This window comes from Bos indicus, chromosome 20 (assembly GCF_029378745.1).
Source record: "Bos indicus isolate NIAB-ARS_2022 breed Sahiwal x Tharparkar chromosome 20, NIAB-ARS_B.indTharparkar_mat_pri_1.0, whole genome shotgun sequence".
NCBI classification, from domain to species: Eukaryota; Metazoa; Chordata; class Mammalia; order Artiodactyla; family Bovidae; genus Bos; species Bos indicus.
This window is the reverse complement of record NC_091779.1, coordinates 6,725,531-6,746,474: the sequence shown is the minus strand read 5'-3', so window position 1 is coordinate 6,746,474 and position 20,944 is coordinate 6,725,531. Positions and strand designations below refer to the sequence as shown.

Genomic DNA, 20,944 nt, shown 5'->3' with positions numbered 1-20,944 from the left:
TGGCTCAGACAGTAAAGAATCTCACACATTGGGAAGTCCAAAAGCAGGCAGGATTTCAGGGCTAGTTGGCTACATGGCTCAACAGTATCATTAGGAAATCTATTCTTGTCATCTCTGATGTGCTTTCTTTGGTGTGGCTGCTACCTGTGTTGTTACCACATACAGAGAAAGTTTTCTTCTTGGTGCTCACCTCAGAGAGGAATGCTCACCCTTCTCCCATCTCTGCCCCATCACTCGTCAGAATGGGCTTGCACACCCAGGATTATTCGTTTGAGTACTTTTATAATGGGGACCTCATAAGAGTCACTTGGGGTCGTGGCCCAGGCAACTTTTAAAATCACACTCTCAGAGACTCTGATTCTGAAGATCTGGACATCAGTGAAAGTCCAAGTCGCTAGGTTGTGTCCGACTCTTTGTGACCCCGTGGACTATACAATCCATGGAATTCTCCAGGCCAGAATAGTGGAGTGGGTAGCCTTTCCCTTCTCCAGGGGGTCTTCCCTACCCAGGGATGGAACCCAGGCCCCACATTGCTGGCAGAGTCTTTGCCAGGTGAGCCACCAGGGAAGCCGCTGGACATCAGTACCTGTTTGCAAAATGCTCCCAGGTGATGCTGACGTGCAGCTTGAGGTGGGAGCTTCTAGCTGGACTCATACCAGGTAGCAGGGGTGTGAGGAGTCAATGACATCACCTCCTACCACGTATGTATTTAAAACTTGGCTTGTCATGTGAGATGCTTTGTGACCCTATGGACTGCGGCACATCAGGCCCCTCTGTCCTTCATTATCTCCCAGAGTTTGCGCAAATGGATGCCCGTTGAGTCCCTGATGCTATCTAATCATCTCATCCTCTGTCACCCCTTTCTGCTTTTGTTTTCAATAAAACACGGCTACAATGCTTATCGGCTATACCGGATCCCACTCTAGTATGGCAGAAAGTGAAAAGCAGTAGAGTCTCTTGATGAGGGTGAAAGAAGACAGGGAGAAAGCTGGCTTAAAACTCAACATTCAAAAAGCTAAGATCATGGCATCCAGTCACATCACTTCATGGCAAAGAGGGAAACAATGGAAACAGTGAAAGTTTTCATTTTCTTGGGCTCCAAAATCATTGCAGACAGTGACTGCAGCCAGAAAATTAAAAGACCCTTGCTTCTTGGAAGGAAAGCTATGATAAACCTAGAGAGTGTATTAAAAAGCACAGACATCACTTTGTTGACAAAGGTCCATATAATCAAAACTATAGTTTTTCCAGTAGTCCCGTGTGGATGTGAGAGTTGGACCATAAAGAGATCTAAGCACTGAAAAATTGATGCTTTCAAATTGTGGTGCTGGAGAAGACTCTGGAGAGTCCCTTGAACTGCAGGGAGATCAAACCAGTTGATCCTAAAGGAAATCAACCCTGAACATTAATTGGAAGGACTGGTGCTTCTTGGGCCACCTGATGTGAAGGGCCCCTGATGCTGGGGAAGATTAGGGCAGGAAGAGAAGGGGAGGACAGAGGATGAGATAGCTGGATGGCATCACTGACTCAATGGAAAAGAGTTCGAGCAAACTCTGGGAGATACTGAAAGACAGGGAAGCCTGGTGTGCTGTACTCCAAGGAGTCACAGTCAGACCTGACTTAGCGAATGAGCAATGGCTTAATAATTTGTTTGAATTTCTCTCTCACACAGATATTATGACTATATTTTTGGTTTCTACAAGTGGCATCATGGCCATAATAAAATTCCAAGTGAAATGGAGTTACAGAAACTTGAAGTCTCAGTCATCATGGACCCAGAGTGTGACAGTTTCCCCAGCATCACTTCAGATGAGTCTTGTGAGTACCTGTGTCATAGGAATGGACTGTACACAAAGCTGCTTGTTACAGACTCCAGGGCCAGAAGCTGACTCTACTCCATGAACTATTGTGAGCTCTTAACCAGCGAGTTTATAATTATTATTTAAAAAATAACCATGAGGGAACTTCACTGGTGGTCCAGTGGTTAAGACTCTGCACTTCCACTGCAGGGAGCACAGGTTTGATCCTTGGATGGGGAACCAAAGTCCCACATGCTGCACACTGGCAATAATAAATAACTAAATAATTACTGTTAAAAGTCTGATGGCAAAACTAAAACGTAATCATTGCAGAAATCTTTAAGTACAGTAAGTGAAGAGGAGGAATTAAATTATTCATAATCCCAGCACTCAAGAGTTAACCTCTGTTACTTAATATATTTTTTTTTGCAGAGTAATGTATTTGAATATTTTACATAGATATAAATAAAAGCATAAGATAAAGAGTGGCATGAAAGGGGGGTCTAATTCTGTACATGTGGTTTTCTGTTTTTCTCTTTTGCATGTGCTATGCTAAGTTGCTTCAGTCGTGTCTAACTCTTTGAGACCCCGTGGACTGTACTCTGCCAGGCTCCTCTGTCCATGGGATTTCCTAGGCAAGAACACAGGAGTGGTTTGCCATTCCTTTCTCCAGAGAATCTTCATGACCCAGGGATTGAGCCCGTATCTCTCATGTCTCCTGCATTGACATGCGGGTTCTTTACCAGTACCACGACCTGGGAAGCCTCTTTTTTGCCTACAAACATAAATTTCACTAAATGTTTTTCAATGACAGCATTTTTAGTGGCTGAATAATGTTCAACCAATTGTATGGATATGCCAAATCTTACTTGGCTTATCCCTTAATTTTGGACATCTAGATCGTTTTTTTAAAAATCAAGCTTGTGCTTATAGGCATGATCTTTCTCTCTCTCTCTCTTTTTTTTGGGCACAGTATGTGGGATCTTAGTTCCCTGACTAAGAACTGAACCTGTGCCCCTTGCAGTAGAGGCACAGAATCCTAAGCATTGGACCTCTAGAGAAGTCCTGGCATGATTTCTGTTCATAACTAAGTTGACACATAGATAATGCAGAACTGAGAGGGATGAAGTTTTTCACTTTCATTTATATTTATGTTGTATTATATTTATATTCCATCTTCATTTATATTGATTGAAAATATAATCAACATTTAGCTACATAATTTTTTGTTTGTGTAAAATATTCTTATCCAAGGCTTTTCCTAACTTGTTCTAGAAAGAATAAACAGATGGGCAGACCTTTATCATAGCATGTACCAACTGGAAATTACATTGAATTGTATCAAGGAATCAAAGAAGAGCAATGGGTAATTTAAGATGAGTGCAGAAAGAGCAGGCTGTTGAGTCAGGTGTCAAAATAGAAAGGAAAATGCACATCTTAGAGAAAAGAGTAACCCCTTTGTTCTCAGACTGCTTCACAGACAGTTAGAGTCCATTTCTTCATCCTTTTGGTTAGATTAGAGATGAGATTTCTTGATGCCTTGATAACATCTTTTTGCAAAAGAACTTCATTTCTCTTCCATTCTGTGGCTGTTCTTAGAATCAGGACGGTTTGCCACATTAGTCATGTGAGTTGACAGTTAGCAGTTAGACACGTTATGAATTAGATTTTGCAATCTGAATTGAGGAATGATCAGCAAATTAGCAAGGAATCTTTGCTGACTGGCAGTACAATGACATATTGTAAAATCCAAACAATGGAATGTGTCGAGGCTGGGGAGTTACAGTCTGTCTTGCATTCAGCTTTGCAAACCGCATTTTTCTGAAAGGGAGACTTCTGGAGATAAGCTACCCATGAAATATTCTGGTTAAAGGATAAACTAGTTTTAAAGTAGTTGTTGATGATAGAAGTAACACACAAATGGAAATAACAAGATATCAACCATTGTCCAAAGGGTATGAGGAAATCTTGGAGAAACTGACGAGTGTTAACAGCAGCATCAAGTAAAATAAAAACAGGCATCTCCTCAGAACCAGATGTAGACTGATTTCTACCATAGAGAAGTCATTACATACATCAAGAATGCTCTCTGTGGTTTGTCTGCCACAGTGAATGTTTATAAGCAAAACGAAGTGTTCTCCACTAGAAGAATGGCTGCATATATCTTGTCAGTTGACACTAGAGAATACTCTTCAACAATTGAGAATGAACAAGTGGAGTTACAGGGCTTCTCTAGTGGTCCAGTGTTTAAGAATCTGCGTGCCAATAGAGAGGACGTGCGTTTCGCCCCCTGATCTGGGAAGATCCCATATGCTGAGGAGCAGCTAAACCCCACAGCCACAACTACTGCGCCCATGTGCCAGCGACTGAAGCCTGCGTGCCTGAGAGCCTGTGCTCTGCACAAGAGAGACGACCACAGCGAGACCCCCGCGCACTGCCACTCGAGAGGAGTCCCCGCCCGCCGCAGCAAGAGAAAGCCCACGCGCAGCAGTGACGACCCAGTGCAGCACACGCCAATACACACAGTACTTAAAGAAGAAGTGGAGACAGAACGACACGGAGGACTTGCCAAGATACACTGCTGAGCTGGGCAAGGGAAGACGCATCACACTGTGTGCAGGAGGGTCCCGTTTATATAGCAGCATATGCAGGAAGGTGCACGTAAAGCAGCATTCTGTTCCTTGTCGCGTGGACATAGCAGTGCCCGGGAAAGGCCCTGCTGTTTCCTCTAAGGCAAGAAGGGGCAGTTCAGTGGGCATCTCACGGGGGATTTCAGTCTTACCTATAACATTTTATTATTTTAAAAAGAGGAATCCATTGCTGTTATTTGCATGTAAACCCTTCAAAACAACAGTGTGGTGCAAAAAGTATAGAAAGGGATAACTGAAAGAGAGATGCCTTCGTTCCACCTCAGGGAGCCTATCAGTGTTAAGACTAAGAATTCGGCTTTGAAATAAAAATTCTATAGCTTATTTGTCCGTATATTCAGGAAACACAATCTCCTCCTTATGGCTTTATCTGTGTGGTTTTTGCGTTGGGTTGAATCAGAATCCTTTTAAGTATCAGCCAGTCCTCAGCTGTTGGGAAGTAATTGGCATCAGGTATATGCCACCTGTTAATGGTTTAGACAAGTCTTTGTGCTGATTCCAGGAGATCTCAGAAGTGGAATGTGGCAAAAACTGGCTTTTAAACCGTGACCAGTGAAATGGTGAGTTCTATTTAGGGAGCTTAAACTAAGGATTTAATAGCGGGGAGGAATCGTGATTCGACTGTGGTCATAACAGCAATACCGTTCTTAGCCTGGCCTTTAGCTAACTCTCAACTGTTGGTCTGATGGAAAGGCTTCCTTGTCAGAAGATTGTCACTGGATTGTTGGCTGTTGATAGAGCTGTTTTCCCTATGTGTAGCCAACTGTTAGGCAGCAGCCTGGGTGATGGTGGTGCAGGGTGAGGATGAAGCAGAGACACCATGTTAGATCATGACCCTGCAGCCCTTGAGTGTCTGCTGTTGCAGAGTCTTCCCGGTCTCATCCCTTTAGCTTTCCACCTCTCTGTGCCTTCTGGTCCTTTACTTTGTCTGTGGATGAGCCCACGAGAAAGCTCTCTCAACACTGAAATGACTGTTGGGACAGCCTCTAGTTGCAGTGCGTGCGCTCAGTTGCACCTCGGCATGTGGGACCTTAGCTCCCCAACCAAAGATTGAACTCCTGTCCCCTGCGTTAGAAGGCAGATTCTGGACGACAAGATCCCAGCAAGTGAGTGTTAAGGAAGATTCAGGACAATGTTAGGGGTATTAGGTACAGGGCAAGTTGGGGCACAGGGAGAGAAGGGCTGGAGTAGAGAAATCTCTGGTCTTACAGAGTGCAAGATTGATACCAGAGGCTTCATCAAGGAATTATGGGCACTGAGGAGTTTGCCCTTTTGACTTAAATTTTTAGCTTAAGTAAGACCCTGCTCTGTAGAGGGGTAGCGGGAGAGAACTCTCCAGTAAGGGAGAATGAGGAATCATGGAGACGACACCCAGGTTCCTGACTTGAGCTACTCGGCTGGCTGGAGTGAGGAGAGGATGAGTCCAGAGCCCAGCGAGTGAGAAGAGGGAAGAGTTCAGTCTGGGGCTTCTGGAGCTTAAGGAAGAACCTATGGGATTTCTGGGGCTTCCCTGGTAGCTCAGCTGGTTAAGAATTCGCCTGCAGTGCAGGAGACCCTGGTTCGATTCCTGGGTTGGGAAGATCCCCTGGAGAAGGGGGGTAGGCTATCCACTTCAGTATTCTTGGGATTCCCATGTGGCTTAGGTGGTAAAGAATCCCCTAGAAATGTGGGAGACCTGGGTTCGAAAGATCCCCTGGAGACAGAAAAGGCTGCGCACTCCAGTATTCTGGCCTGGAGAATTCCATGGAGTTGCAAAGAGTCGTAAAGGACTGAGCAACTTTCACTTTTCACAGGACTTCTAAGTGAGGACATACAGAAGGCAGTTGGAGATACAGGTTTGGAGCTCAGGAGAAAAGAATGATCCAGAAATACAATGATATTATTTGGGAAATGTACTGTGTATCATTGAAGGAAAAAGCAAACATTCTTCCTTCCAGTTTCACTGAGGCACAACTGACACCCAGCACCGTGCAGGTCCAGGTGTGCAGTGCAGTGATCCTACTCAAATACGTCGTGAAATGATCGTCTCAGGAAATTAGTGACCGTCATCTCATGTACATACAAAATTAAAGACAGAAAAACATTTTTTCTTGATGAGAACTCTTACGATTTACTCTCTGGACAGCTTTCGTGTATAGCACACAGCCGTGCTAACTGTTCATCATGTTGTGCATTACGTCCCTGGTACTCATTTATCTTATAACCAGAAGTGAGTACCTTTTGCCTGCCTTTGTCCAGTTACCACCCGCCTCTGGTAACCAAGAGTCTTCTCTGTCCTTCTGTGAGCTTGCTTGTTTTTGGAGTATGATTACCTTACGACACTGTGTTCATTCCCCTTACACAACGTGGTGAGTCAGTATTTCTGTCCATTTTTACACATAAGCCGAACTCAGGACTCTGTTCTGATGGAAAGGCTACCTCGTCAGAAGACTGTCACCCGATGACTCGCTGTGGATAGACCTGTTTTCCCTAGGTGTCACCAGCTGTCACACGCCACCCTGAGTGCTGGTGGCCGTGCAGGTGATGATGAAGCAGAGGACTTTTTATTCTTTCCTGGGTTTTTGAGGTATAATTGACATAACATTATATTAATTTCAGGTTTACAGCATAATGATTTGATATTTGTATATAATGTAAAATGTTACCATCTGTCACCAACAAGAGACATTTTTTTCTTTTTTCCAATACAGATACTTTACTGGTGAAAGGACCAGTGGCCACGCTCACTGCCAACAGGGTTTGGGGAGTATTACGAGGTAAGTTCTATGTAGTTTCATTGTTATTTTCTAGTAAGGAAATAGTTTCAGTTGCCACTTTGGGAAATCAAGCATATTAGTAGAAAACTTTGCTTCCTTGGGCCCTTTATAGATTTGTTGGGTATTTCCAAAACAATTTCCATTCAGTACTGTATATACCACTAAGATCATTTATATATACCACTTAATGAAAGATCATTTGACCTTTTAAAAATGTTTGAAGGTTATTGCATTCATAATGCTGCAATTCCTTGATGTTCTTGAACTGTAATATTTATTGTTAAAATAAATAGTTATAAATGGCCCTGATCTGCTCCAGTTAGATTTTGTTTCATCATGCGTCCCCTCTTGTCACCTTCAGTAGCAAGCATGTCCTTTCTGCATTTGATTTATTAATTCAAACAACAGTATACTCACATTTTTTTCTGTACCAGTCTATTAGTGCAGAAGCAGAAAAACGAAGAGGAAAATCATGTTCCCAATAAAACATGTCCAACTCTCCATGTGTGGTGATGTTTTCTGCTTGCTGTGCTAAGATGCTCATGACCTCAGTGCAGCATAAACACATGTGCCATGGCATGTGAGAGTCCTTATCGACTCAGCTGGTTCTTCTCCAGTGTCTCCTTTCAGGAGTGGAGTTGTACTTGATCTCATTATCCATTTTCATCTGAATCCACTGGGGAATCGAACGATTCTTCTTCTGTTTCTTGGCCAGGAATGATTTGATCCTGGGAGTCTCAAGAAAAGTTCAGGAACAGAGCAACCACACACACTATGATGACCTAGAAAAGAAGAGAACCCTTCCCCCAATGTAACAAAGTTTGCAAGAATGCTATGAAAAGATAAAAATATACTCTAGAGTGATTGGAGGCAGTGAGCAGAGAAGAACCTTAAAAGCTTTTCCTGTGACTTTCAGTCTGAACTGCAAAGTTCAGGCATTGGGACATTTACTTACTGCAAATGTAACTACAGATATTATCATCTAGATTATTTACATATAATGGGATGTGATGTTAAACTGTTACCACTTTGGTCTGCCTGTCTAGTCTGGGGCCAGTTAGGGAAATCAGCTTTATTGATCTCTGTCCTGATCCACATAACAACTTTTGAGAGCGTTTTGTGAATCCAGTCCAGGAAGTCCTTATTTTCTACTTCCTGTCAGACTGTGAAAATAACAAATGTGCCATAAATGATATTTGAGGGTGCTGCCACGTAACAGAAAATTCCAAAGTTATTCTGTATTTGGGGGTAGGAAGAAGACATAGCCAAAGCAGCTTTGAACTTTTTATTCTTCCCTAATTTTCTTGAGATATAATTGACATAAAATTATATTAGTTTCAGTTTTACAACATAATGATTTGATATTTGTATATAATGCAAATGATCACCACAGTAAGTTTAGTTTCCACCCGTCACCACACATAGTTAGAAAAGAATTGCTTTTCTTATGATGAGAACTTCTGAGATTTACTCTTTTTAGCAACTTGCAAATAGATAGCACAGCATTTATTAATCACAGTCCTATGCTGGGCCTCACATCCTAGGACCTATGAATACACGAAAGATTGTACTTTAGACCCCTCACCCGTTTTGCCCACCCCCTACCCCTGCCTCTAGTAACTACCAATCTATTTTTATACTTATGAGCTTGGTTTTTGATTTTTCAGATTCCACATCTAATTGAGATCATGTAGTGTTTGTCTTTCTCTGTCTTATTTCATTTAGCATAACGGCCTTAAGTTCCATCCATGTTGTCGCAAACAGCAAGATTTCCTTCTTTCTGTGGCTGAACAGTATTCCATTGTATACATATGCACACCGCATCTTTATCCATTCATCCCTTGATGGATAGGTTGTTTCCGTATCTTGGCTATTGTAGTTAATGCTGCAGTGAACACAGAGGTACATATGTTTGGGGTGGAGGGACTTAGTGTTTTGTTTTCTTTGGATAAATACCCAGAGACGGAATTGCTGGATCATGTGGTAGCTATATAGTGGCTTCACCAGTTTATATTCCCATGAACAGTACATAAGGGATGCTTTTACTGCATGTCCTCGCCAGCACTTGTCATTTCTCGTGCTTTTGACCATGGCCATTCTGACAGGTGTGAGGGGATGGGTCCTGTGGTTTTGGTTTGCCTTTCCCTGATGGTTCGTGATGCTGAGCACCTTCTCATTTACCTGTTGTTATGTGTCTTCCTTGAAAAAAATACTTGTTCACAATCTTCTACCCATTTTTTAATTGGACTGTATGTTTTTTGCTATTGAGTTGTTTGAGTTCTTTATATATTAACCCCTTAATAGATACATAATTTGCAAGTATCTTCTCCCCTTTGGTAGACTGTCTTTTCATTTTGTTGATGATTTCCTTTGATGTCCTGAAGCTTTTTACTTTGGTGTTGTCCCATTTATTTTTGCTTTTATTTCTTTTGCTTTTGGTGTCATATCCTAATAATTAATTCTTTTTTTATTGTTTAGTAGAGTTCACTAGTGAACCTTCCAGTCCTGGCCTTTGTTTGTTGGAGATGTTTTATTATTGTTACCATCTCCTTACATAATCAGTCTCAGATTCTGTTTCTTCGTAATTCAGTCTTGGTAGGTTTTCCCTCTAGGAGTTTATTCATTTCTTCTAAGTTGTCAAATTTGTTGGCATATAATTGGTCATAGTAGTCTCTTACGATCTTCTGTGTTTTTGTAGTATGTTGTCACACCTTCTCTGTTATTTGAGTTTGTACTACAGGGAAGCTGTGGAGATATTGTGGGTTTGGTTCTAGAGCACTGCAGTAAAGTGACTATCTCAGTAAAGGGAGTCACAGAAATATTTTGGTTTCCCAGTGCATATAAAAGTTTTCAGCAGTATAGTGCAACAGTAGTGCACTAGCATTACGTCTTAAAGATAGGTACATACCTTAATTTAAAAATTGTTGTCATTGTTTAGTCAGTAAGTCATGCCCAACTCTCTGTGACCCCATGGACTGTAGCCCACCAGCCCCCTCTGTCCATGGGATTTCCCAGGCAAGAATACTGGAGTTGGTTGTGTTTCCTCCTCCATTTAAAAAATGCTTTATTGGTGAAAAATACTGATCATCATCTAACAATAACAGGGTTGCCACAAACTTTTGACTTGTAGAAAACACAGTATCTGTGAAATGCAAGAGACTGAATTACAATAAAGTGAGGTATACTGTATTCTTAGGTTAAAATTTTCCTTGGCAATACAGTTGTCAGGTAGAATCATGAATTTTGGTAAAGTCAAGGCTAGATAGAGGAATTGGCCTGTAATATAGGCTGACTTTATTTTTCTGGGCTCCAGAGTCACTGCAGATGGTGAGTGCAGCCATGAAATTAAAAGACGCTTACTCCTTGGAGGGAAAGTTATGACCAACCTAGACAGCATATTAAAAAGCAGAGACATTACTTTGCCGGCAAAGGTCCGTCTAGTCAAGGCTATGGTTTTTCCAGTGGTCATGTATGGATGTGAGAGTTGGACTATAAAGAAAGCTGAGTGCTGAAGAATTGATGCTTTTGAACTGTGGTGTTGGAGAAGACTCTTGAGAGTCCCTTGGACTGCAAGGAGATCCATCCAGTCCATCCTAAAGGAGATCAGTCCTGGGTGTTCACTGGAAGGACTGATGCTAAAGCTGAAACTCTTAATACTTTGGCCACCTGATGAAAAGAGTTGACTCATTGGAAAAGACCCTGATGCTGGGAAAGATTGAGGGCAGGAGGAGAAGGGGACGACAGAGGATGAGATAGTTGGGTGGCATCACTGACTCAATGGACACGGGTTTGTGTGGACTCCGGGAGTTGGTGATGGACAGGGAGGCCTGGCATGCTGCAGTTCATGGGGTCGCAAAGAGTCGGACACGACTGAGCGACCGAACTGAACTGATAGGGAACAGTGCACATGAATAAACAAGTCTCTGCAGGTATAAATAAAACAGTGTTTAAGTTGGGCCTTTATGGTTTCATGGTGTTTTCTGAGCCTCTTAGCCCTCTGTTAAGATTAGGTACTGATAGCTTATGGTAAAGGGTGTTGGATTCCTGATCTCCAAAGATTTAATTTTGGGACCAGGAACCATGCTTGATCACTCAAGAGCTTTTGTGTAGCAGAGTTTTTATTAAAGTGAAAATGGGACAGAGAAAGCTTCTGACACAGACATCAGAAGGGGCATGGAGAGTGCCCCCCTCCCTGCAGTTAGCAAGGGAGTTATATACTTTTTAAATTAGTTATTACAATAAATCAAAAGAATGTCTCTAGGTTGTAAAAATTTTACCAGACCCACTCCCACAATTTACATTTTAGGATAACTGGATTAGAACTTAACAATAGAAAGATCCTACCAGACCAGGATTAGTCAGATAGTTTTCAGGAAGTAGTTTAAACTGAGTTATTTCTTGTGTAATCATTAGTTCCAGGCTTAAAGAAAAAAACTTTTTATGTGACTAAGACTAAGGAATGTAGAGAAAAAAAAAGTTGGTCCTTTCCTCCTCCTTGAGAACCCCAGAGCCCTCTCTCCTCGGGGGGCCCCGGGACTTCTTATCACCCTGCCTCGGAATTGACGCTCTCAGTATGTTCTACAGTGCCTATAATAATTTATTATAAAAACTCTTTCTTATAATGCCATTTCCTTCTCCAATATAAATTTATTAAGGACCTATAATTTTATTTTCTTAAACCACTATTTTTTGTGTTTATCATTCAGACACAAACACAGGTATGGGTACAATAAAGTAAAGCATTTTTTTTTAATAGCAATGGGGACTTTTTTTTAATTGAGCTTTGATTTTAGAGAATATTACAGAGTATAGCATACTTAATTTTATTTGCCTTTTCTGGTTATGGTTCTGTGTTTGGATAATGTATCTTTTATTGTCTCCTTTATAAATTAATGCAATAAATTATAAATTTTATTTTCCTCAGGTTTAGAGACCTTTAGCCAGTTGATTTATCAAGATTCTTATGGGACTGTAAGTATGATTATTGTATGTTACTAACATTATTGGGTAGACTTAATAAAACATTCTATAGGAAAAATGTAAACTTTTTAGCTATTTATTGCTTCTTGAATGTTTCTTCTCCTCAAGTGTGTTTCTTAGATGGTAAATGTAATTTTTACACTTTGTTTGGTTTTAAATTAATCTCATCTCATACTTGCAGAGACACATGTAATCATCATTGAACTGGAGAAAATTCTGAAAATAAATAAAAGTTTTCTTTTGTCTTTTAGTTCACTGCCAATGAATCCAACATTGTGGATTCTCCCAGGTTTCCTCATAGAGGAATCTTAATTGATACATCTAGACACTTTCTGCCCGTTAAGACTATTTTGAAAACTCTGGTAGGTAATTATTTTAATCCACTGTCTGTTCTGAAGAAGTGTTCTTGTATGTTGTTGCTTTATGTTGGTCGCTATGCTCCTGTCTGGTTGGAACAAGGGATTCATTTTCCATATACTAATGTATTTCCGTGTACTAAGGATAAGCAGTGGACTTCTTCCCTCCCTTCCGTGAGAAATGTATTTCCTCTGCAGAGAAGTGGAGGCTCCCCTAGGGAATCACCCTCTTGTTTTCATTGAGGTGGGAGAGAGGCTAACCCAGTATTCAGTAGCATTGGTAAGGAAAACACTCAGTTTTAATGCTGCCTATTGGCCCTCTGTGTAAACCTCAATTGTCAAATCACGGGTCGAGACTTTTCACGAGGAATACCTTAACTCTAGCTGCTACGGCTGTTGCTACTGAGTTACTCCGTCCGACTCTTGACCCTGTGGACTATAGCCTACCAGGCTCCTCTGTCCATGGAATTTCCCAGGCAGGAATACTGGAGTGGGTTGCAATTTCCTTCTCCAGTATCTCCAGTTACTTACCTTTAATTTTGTGACCTCCATTTACTGTTTTTTCAGTTGCCCAGAAAGGAATCTGAGAGCAGCTTTGTAACTAAGAAAATGTTCCAAAGAAATATGGAACCTCAGGTGGCGGGAGCTGGGAAGCAAAGTTGACGTAACTCTTCTCTTACTGACTTTTTTTGGTTCATCCCTCCCATCACTGTCAGTTTATGAGGATCAGGAAGTTTCCCTGTACCTTCACTGAATCATTTATGAACATAGCATGTTATAAAAAAGTTAATTTTACATTTCCATTAAAACCTTGATTTTTTTCTTCAAAAGACATAATTGTAATTTTTAATGGAAGAAATACAGGCTTAGCGTAAAAAATATTTGAACATAGATATACATAAAACAGTGATTCCATAATCTCATTTACCAAAGACTGACACATTTTTATGTCCCATTTATTTCATTTTAGACTTGAAGAATGAATTAACATATGATTCTTTTTCTATTGAAATGTAGTTGACATACAATATTCTATTAGTTCCAGGTATACCAAATCATGGTTTGACATTAGCATACATTATGAAATGACCACCAGGATAAGTCTGGTATCCATCTATCCCCATATAGTTATTACAGTATTATTACATTCCCAGGGCTTATGTATTGCGTAGCTGAAGGTTCGTTCCTCATAATCCTCTTCACCTATCTTCACCCACCCCCTTACCCTCCTGGCAGCCGTTCTCTGTATTTGAGTCCGTTTTTGTTTCATTTTGCTTTTTAGGTTTCACAGATCGAGATCCTTGGTATTTGTCTTTCTCTGATGTATCTCTGATGTATTTAACATAATATCCTCTAGAGTTACCCATGTTGTCACAATGGCAAGATTTCATTTTTTTACGGCTGAGTCCACTCTGTTCTGATTGGAGAACTTAGTCTATTTACATTTAAAGTTGCCATTGATGGATAGATACGTACTGTCATTTTGTTAATTGTTCTGGGTTGTTTCCATGGTTCCTTTTTGTTCCTTTTACCTTCTTTCGCTCTCTTCCCTTGCCATGTGATGGCTATCTTTAGTGTTATGTTTGGATTCCTTTCTTTGTGTGTGTGCCTATTAATAGGTTTTTGGTTTGTAGTTACCATAAGGTTCCTATATAACAGGCCCTGCCTCCTGTGGGGGCTGCTGCTCCCTGGGTGGGCAGAGCTGGGCCCTGGGGCAGCTGCCTGTGGGACTGGCTTCTGGGACTGGCGCTGGCCTCTTGATGGGCAGTTAAGTCTCTGGTGCTGACAGTCTAGAGTGAGGACTCCAAAACAGCGCTTGACATCCCAGTGTCAGCAAGCTCCCCAGATGGCTCCCTCTGGTGCTCTTGTTCCCAAGGGCATTCCCAGTAGTCTCCTGCCTCTCTGGGAGGCTAGCATCAGCAAGTGGTTCTGACCCAGGCGTCTTAAAAATTACTGCCCCTGCCTTGGGACTAAGAGTCTGTGAAATTTGAAAAGCACAATCTGTCTCTTGTAGCCCTTCAGCTCTCCCGTATTCAAGTCCTGCTGGCCTTCAGTGCTAGATGTTTTGGGGGGCTCCCTGTCTCAGTGTTGGACCCCCCGGTGTGCAGAGCCTGATATGGGCTCGGATTCCTCACCCCTTGGGGAGAACCTCTGCAACTGTGATAGCTTCCCATTTGTGGGTCATCTACCCAGGACTGTGGGTCTTGACCCGCCTACATGTCTCCTTGTGTTTCCATCTTTGTATCTTGAGTTCTGAAGAATTTTTTTCTGCTAGTTTTCAGGTCTTTCTCATCAATAATTGCTCTTACTAGTTGTAATTTTGCTGTGTTTATGGCAGGAGGTGAGTAAGAGGGTCTTCCTGCTCCACCTTCTTGCCACATCTCGAGCAGGAAGGCTATATGTTCTGATTCTCTGATAGGGAGTCTCTCCACCTATTTTCCATTTTCTTCATATCATCTTTTATATTTACATACATATTATATTGTTTATTCCTCCAGAGTGTATATAAAATCAGTGTCAGTGACCCCCAAATTTCTGAGAATGTTAATTGGATTTGTGTTGTGTGTGTACTGAATTTCTTTCATTTGTAAGAAAGAGTTGGCACTAAAATCTCAGAATTGTGGGAATTGTAAATCCCATTTTTCCTCTGCTCTATTCCCAAACACCACAGTAGTGGTAGCCAAGAGCTACTGGGAATTCATGAGCTGGCTCTCTTCCAGTAGGGCAAAGTTAAAGTTTTAATTTATGATATACATTGTGTATAGGCTTTTTGAAAAGTGAAAATAAATTTATACTTCACATCCTTCTCTTGTTGAAAAGGAAATTTTAAAAGGAAACAGACACATTGGAAACAATCCTGGATATAGATAAGTATTAACAAATGGAAATGTATATCGGTGGCGTGTAATTGTTTTTCCTTTCCTCTCCCCACTGGGTTTGTTCTTGCTGAGTCTGCTGCTTTTTTATTATAGTCACTAGTTTGTTGTATGTTTTAGATTCCACATGTAAGTGCTGTCAGTTCTTATCTTTCTCTGTATGACTTACTTTACTTGGTATCATGTCCTCCAAGTCCATCCATCTCGTAGATAGCAAAATTTCATTCTTTTTTATTGCAGAGTAGAGTCCCACTGTATATGCATACATCTTTATCCATTCACCTGTTAATGAACACGTAGGTTGCTTCTGTATCTTGGCAATTGTAAATAATGCGGCTGTGAACACTGGGGTGCATGTATCTTTTCAGATTAGTTTTTTTTTTGTTTTTTGGGGTAGGTATACCAAGAGGTGGAATTGCTGGGTCATACGCTAAGTTTTATTTTTAGTCTTTTGAGAAATGTCCAAACCTCCAAACCTTACCAAAAGTTCATGAGGGCTCCCTTTTCTCCACATTCCCACCAACATTTGTTGTGTTCTTTTTGATGACAGCCATTCTGACAGGTATGAGTTGATAAGCTCATTGTGGTTTTAAGGTGTATAAATTTTCAACCTGTTTGCTTGCAGGATGCCATGGCTTTTAATAAGTTTAATGTTCTCCACTGGCACATAGTGGATGACCAGTCTTTCCCTTATCAGAGCATCAGTTTTCCTGAATTAAGCAATAAAGTGAGTAATTCATGTTATTGTTGTTGGTATATAAAAAATTTTGGTATGGTTTCCTTAGAAGTTTGCAGCTTAAATGTTTCTTGTGTAAAAGTTAGATATTCATGGTTTTAAATTTTTAATATGCTATTGCTGAGCATGTTAGGTCCACAAAATTGGTCTGCTTTTATAATTGTTATCATAAATGTAAACATTTATGGGGCTATAGAAATACAAATTTAAAACCTTAATGGATGTAGGAGACCTTAAGCTTTTGTGATTAACATAAAGATAATTATATTTATCAAGTAGCCCAACTATATTATAAGTGTTTTAAACAGAATTGTTCTGAATTCTGTAAATGACAACTTCTTTTCTCTCTAAAAAACTGTATTAAGTAGGGAATCTTAAGAGATAATGGCTCCTTCATAGGGATAATGGCTCCTTCATAGAAAATAATGGTACTGTTGCTGCTGCCGCTGCTGCTGCTAAGTCACTTCAACTCTGTGCGACCCCATAGACGGCAGCCCATCAGGCCCCCCCGTCCCTGGGATCTTCCAGGCAAGAACACTGGAGTGGGTTGCCATTTCCTTCTCCAATGCATGAAAGTGAAAAGTGAAAGTGAAGTCGCTCAGTTGTGTCCGACTCCTAGCGACCCCATGGACTGCAGCCTACCAGGCTCCTCCGTCCATGGGATTTTCCAGGCAGGAGTACTGGAGTGGGGTGCCATTGCCTTCTCTGAATGGTAGTGTTAGAAGTGTTCAAATTGACTGAATTCTACACCAGTGAAGCAGGGAGCAAGCCTTACTACTGTCTCACTGAATCCCCTGTACTACAGAGCTAGTCACTGACAGCAAGAGAAGCTGCATGTCTCATGCAAAGTTGTAGATATGAAGGGGCAGAGCCAAGACCCTGAATTAGTCCTCTGGTCACAATTCCAAAGCTTTCCTTAAAGTTTTGATGTGGTTTGGATTGAAATCCTAGCAGCACTCCTGTTGTTTGCTTTTAACATGGAAAGCTTCAAACATAAAGAGAAGTAGAATTTAATGAATTCCCACTTCCTCATTGCTCAGCTTCAATAATCAAGTAATGGCCAATCCTATAGCACCTATATCCCCACCACCATTATTTTGAAGGTAATCGCAGACATCATCTCTTATTGGTAAAAAGGCCTGTTTAAAAAGAACTCATTATCACAGCTTAAAAAATTAGCAATAATCCAGATAGCCAATCATTATTCATGTATGGCCCAAGTGCCTTTTTATTTAAAAAAAAAAGTTTTATTTGCAGTGGGATACAAATAAACTCCATACATTGTGGTCAGTTAATATTTCTGTTCTCTTTGGATCTATGGGTGCCCATCCCTGCCCGTGTCTTTTTATTTTTCCTTTATTATTTTCATTGAGGAAACGAAGCTCAGTTTGTCCTGTAGTTTTCCACAGTCTGGGTTTTGTTGATTGCCTTTCCAGTGTCAATATGTTCTTCTGTCCCCTGTATTTACTATAAACTTAGGTCTTGATTCAGATTTGATGTTGGGATTGGGGAAGGCAAGACTATTTTTTAAGGAGTTGAGCATTTATTTATATACTTATACCTTGAGAGATGTGCCATAGTAACACTTTTAATCGACCTTTATTTACCACTGATACTGAGTTCTAATTTTTCAAGAACATAAAACAGGACCAAAGGTAATCTTTAATTAAAAAGAAAAAAATCGGCATCTCAAGGGGAATTTTTACTGCTGGCAGTAATTAAAGTGATCTTGAATGCCAACAGCTATGTTTTGTAATATTGTGTGAATTTTGATTCTAAAACTGACAAAGGCATTATATTCAGAATTTTCACTTTGGAGTAGAACATTTTGTTTCTGTTTTGTCATACGGTCAGTCACATGAAGTTGAAATAGCGTGATGGTAGACATTTAGTTCTGTCAGTAAATCTGGAATTAACCCAAAGTGTGCTGGGAGCTGACTGATAAGATACAGTACAGATAATTTAAATGAGTCATCCAACATCACATGAGACTTTAATACTTCATGATACCTGAAAAGTCTGCTGGCAGATACCAAAGTGCAAACAGAACCATAAACAGCTCATACATTTTAGTTTTAATAAATGTGACTTTTGCAGGGAAGCTATTCTTTGTCTCATGTGTATACACCAAACGATGTCCGTACAGTGATTGAATATGCCCGATTACGAGGGATTCGCGTCCTGCCAGAATTTGATAGCCCTGGACATACGGAGTCTTGGGGAAAAGGTAAGGTGTTTTATGAGTTGCTGAAAGTGAACACGTGTGCTCCTGCATCTCATGACTTGGTGCTTGCTTATTTCGTTCTTGTGATTTGCACAAAGGTAGCACTATTGATGGTTGTAATTCAATAACTACTATATGTTTATTGTGAGCAGGTCACTGTATCTAGGCATTGCCTAAAGTATAAACACGAGATAAAACAAAAAATGATTACAAGTAGAATGTGAAAAGTGAGTTAAAGAGTTACATGACTGAAGTAACACCTAAAATGTCCTTGAGAGATCAAAGAATATATTTTTGTTTCTGGTAGAAGGACAGGCATTTAGCTGGAGGACAGTGCATGAGAGTTGCCATGCCCTTCTCCAGCAGATCTTCCCAACCCCAGATTGAACCCATGTCTCCAGCATTGTAGGCGAATTCTTCACCTTCTGAGCCACCAGGAAAGCCCATGAATACTGGAGTGGGTAGCCTGTCTCCAGTGGGTAGTACTGGACAAGGGTCTCCAGGGGATCTTTCCATATCAGGAATCAAACCTGGGTCTTCTGCATTGCCAGTGGATTCTTCACTGCTGGGTGCTTAAGAACTGCTCTTGGAGCTAGACTGCCTGGGATTTGAGTCCTGCTTCTGGCAGTTATGGGCTTCCCTGGTGGCTCAGATGGTAAAGAATCTGCCTGCAATGCAGGAGACCCAGGTTTTATCCCTGGGAGGTGAAGATCCCTTGGAGAAGGGCATGGCAACCCACTGCAGTATTCTTGCCTGGAGAATTCTGTGGACAGAGGAGCCAGCAGTCTACAGTCCATGGGTCGCAAAGAGTCGGACATGAATGAGTGACTGTCACTTTCACTTTTCATTTTCTCGCATTTATAAACTGAGTGACCCTGGCCAAGTTATAGAACATCTCATTCTCAGACTTCCTATCTCTAAAACTCGGGGACTGACTGACTCCAGCAGGAGAGGGACGAGAGCCTTGGTGGGATGGTGACTGGCTTACCAGAATGTGAAAACTGGGAAGCTACAGAAGGAGTCTGGGGGAGAGACTTCAGTTTCTGTTAGATTGTATCTTTTATTTTATTTATGTTGGGCCACGCTGGGTCTTGGTGCCGCGCAGGCTTTTCTCTAGTTGCAGCAAGCGGGGGCTACTCGCTGGTTGTGGCAGGTGGGCTCGGAAGTTGCGGTGCATGGGCTTAGTCGCTCCGCATATGAGATCTTCCCAGACCAGGGATCGAACCTGTGTCTCCTGCATTGGCAGGCAGATTCTCTACCTCTGACCCACAAGGAAGCCCTGTTGGATTATATTTGAAGGGAAGCTAATTGTGTTCAGCAGGGAATTTGAAATATGGATTGAAACTTGAGAAAAAAGATTGGGGCAAGCTGAACATTTGGGAGCTGAATATTTGAGATAGTATCTGAAATGGATAAAATCTCAGAGAGGCTGATGGAAATGGAAGCAAAGCAACACAGGTGCAGTATTCAGGAATTAGTTCTCCCTTTTCTTATCTGAAGAAATTACCAAAGAAACTCTGAGTAAACACGCTTATCTTTTTCTGTATAAAATCTCTTAACTGTCTTCAACAAAATAAAGTAGTATAATCATGTGCAAAGCCTTGTCTTTGTGACTGAACTACTACTTCAGAAAAGATTCTCCGTGTTTCCTTCTAGGCCAGAAAGACCTCCTGACTCCATGTTATCATGCGAGAGAGCCATCTGGGACTTTTGGACCTATAAACCCTATACTGAATTCAACTTACAGCTTCCTGTCTAAACTTTTCAAAGAAATTAGTACTGTGTTTCCAGATGAATTCATTCATCTGGGAGGAGATGAAGTAAATTTTAATTGTTGGTATGAAAATCTGTTAACTGCCCCCCTCCTCCACTTTTCTAAAACCTTTTATCTTTGAAGTAGGTGTAGAGGTGTCCCTGGGAAAAGGGAAGACTTGGGGGAACATCTCTGTGAGGTGTTAACCTTGGACCACAACTCCTAAGACGGTGAATTGTTTACAGAGTTCACATACTGATGCTATTGACAGAAGCCTGTAGGAAGGAGAATTAAGATGCAGAAGAAAATGGTAATTAAAAAAAAACTAAATAGAGAACAAGAATAGCTTTAGTGAAGAGGATAATGATTAAGTGGGAGAGATTTTTCTAGTGAAAGTCTTCTGTGCAAATAGACTTAGATGGAAGAAAGACATGGGAGCTTAGGGAAAGCCATTTTTACACAATATCAGCTTCTAAAAAAATTATTTGCAGTGGAAAGCTAAGATAACTCAAAATTAAATTTTAGACTTATTTTTTAGGCATAATTAGGCTTATTTTAGGCTTAATTTAGGCATAATGGGCTTATTTTGCTCTTTACAAACTTTAATACATTTCCATCTGTATAAATGATGTTGGGGATGTCTGTTGCTTTAAAACGATTGGGCATATTGAACTTTTAATGAAATTTTAATCACTGTTTTTGTTTAAGGGAGTCCAATCCAGCAGTCCTGAATTTCATGATGAACAAAGGCTTTGGCAAAAATTTTAAGAAACTACAATCTTTCTATATGCAGATGTAAGTTATTGAAAGCCTACT

At 40.9% G+C, this 20,944-nt stretch overlaps 2 protein-coding genes across 3 annotated transcripts in view; one reads left to right on the top strand and one right to left on the bottom strand.

Annotated features, from left to right (window-relative positions):
- HEXB (hexosaminidase subunit beta) overlaps positions 1–20,944 on the top strand; it is a 32,234-nt gene that overhangs the window by 5,643 nt on the left and 5,647 nt on the right. For both annotated transcript variants that reach the window (XM_070774536.1, XM_019982852.2), the window contains exons 2-9: positions 1,673–1,818; positions 7,138–7,203; positions 12,128–12,174; positions 12,435–12,545; positions 16,041–16,142; positions 18,249–18,378; positions 20,032–20,212; positions 20,837–20,923. In XM_070774536.1, coding sequence (XP_070630637.1) covers positions 1,673–1,818; positions 7,138–7,203; positions 12,128–12,174; positions 12,435–12,545; positions 16,041–16,142; positions 18,249–18,378; positions 20,032–20,212; positions 20,837–20,923 — 870 coding nt within the window. The remainder of the gene's footprint in view (positions 1–1,672; positions 1,819–7,137; positions 7,204–12,127; positions 12,175–12,434; positions 12,546–16,040; positions 16,143–18,248; positions 18,379–20,031; positions 20,213–20,836; positions 20,924–20,944) is intronic.
- The window catches only part of GFM2 (GTP dependent ribosome recycling factor mitochondrial 2), a 70,523-nt gene continuing 57,195 nt past the window's right edge, over positions 7,617–20,944 (bottom strand). Inside the window, exon 20 of the mRNA XM_070774529.1 lies at positions 7,617–7,985. Within this exon, the coding sequence (XP_070630630.1) occupies positions 7,941–7,985 (45 nt within the window). The 3' untranslated portion in view covers positions 7,617–7,940. The remainder of the gene's footprint in view (positions 7,986–20,944) is intronic.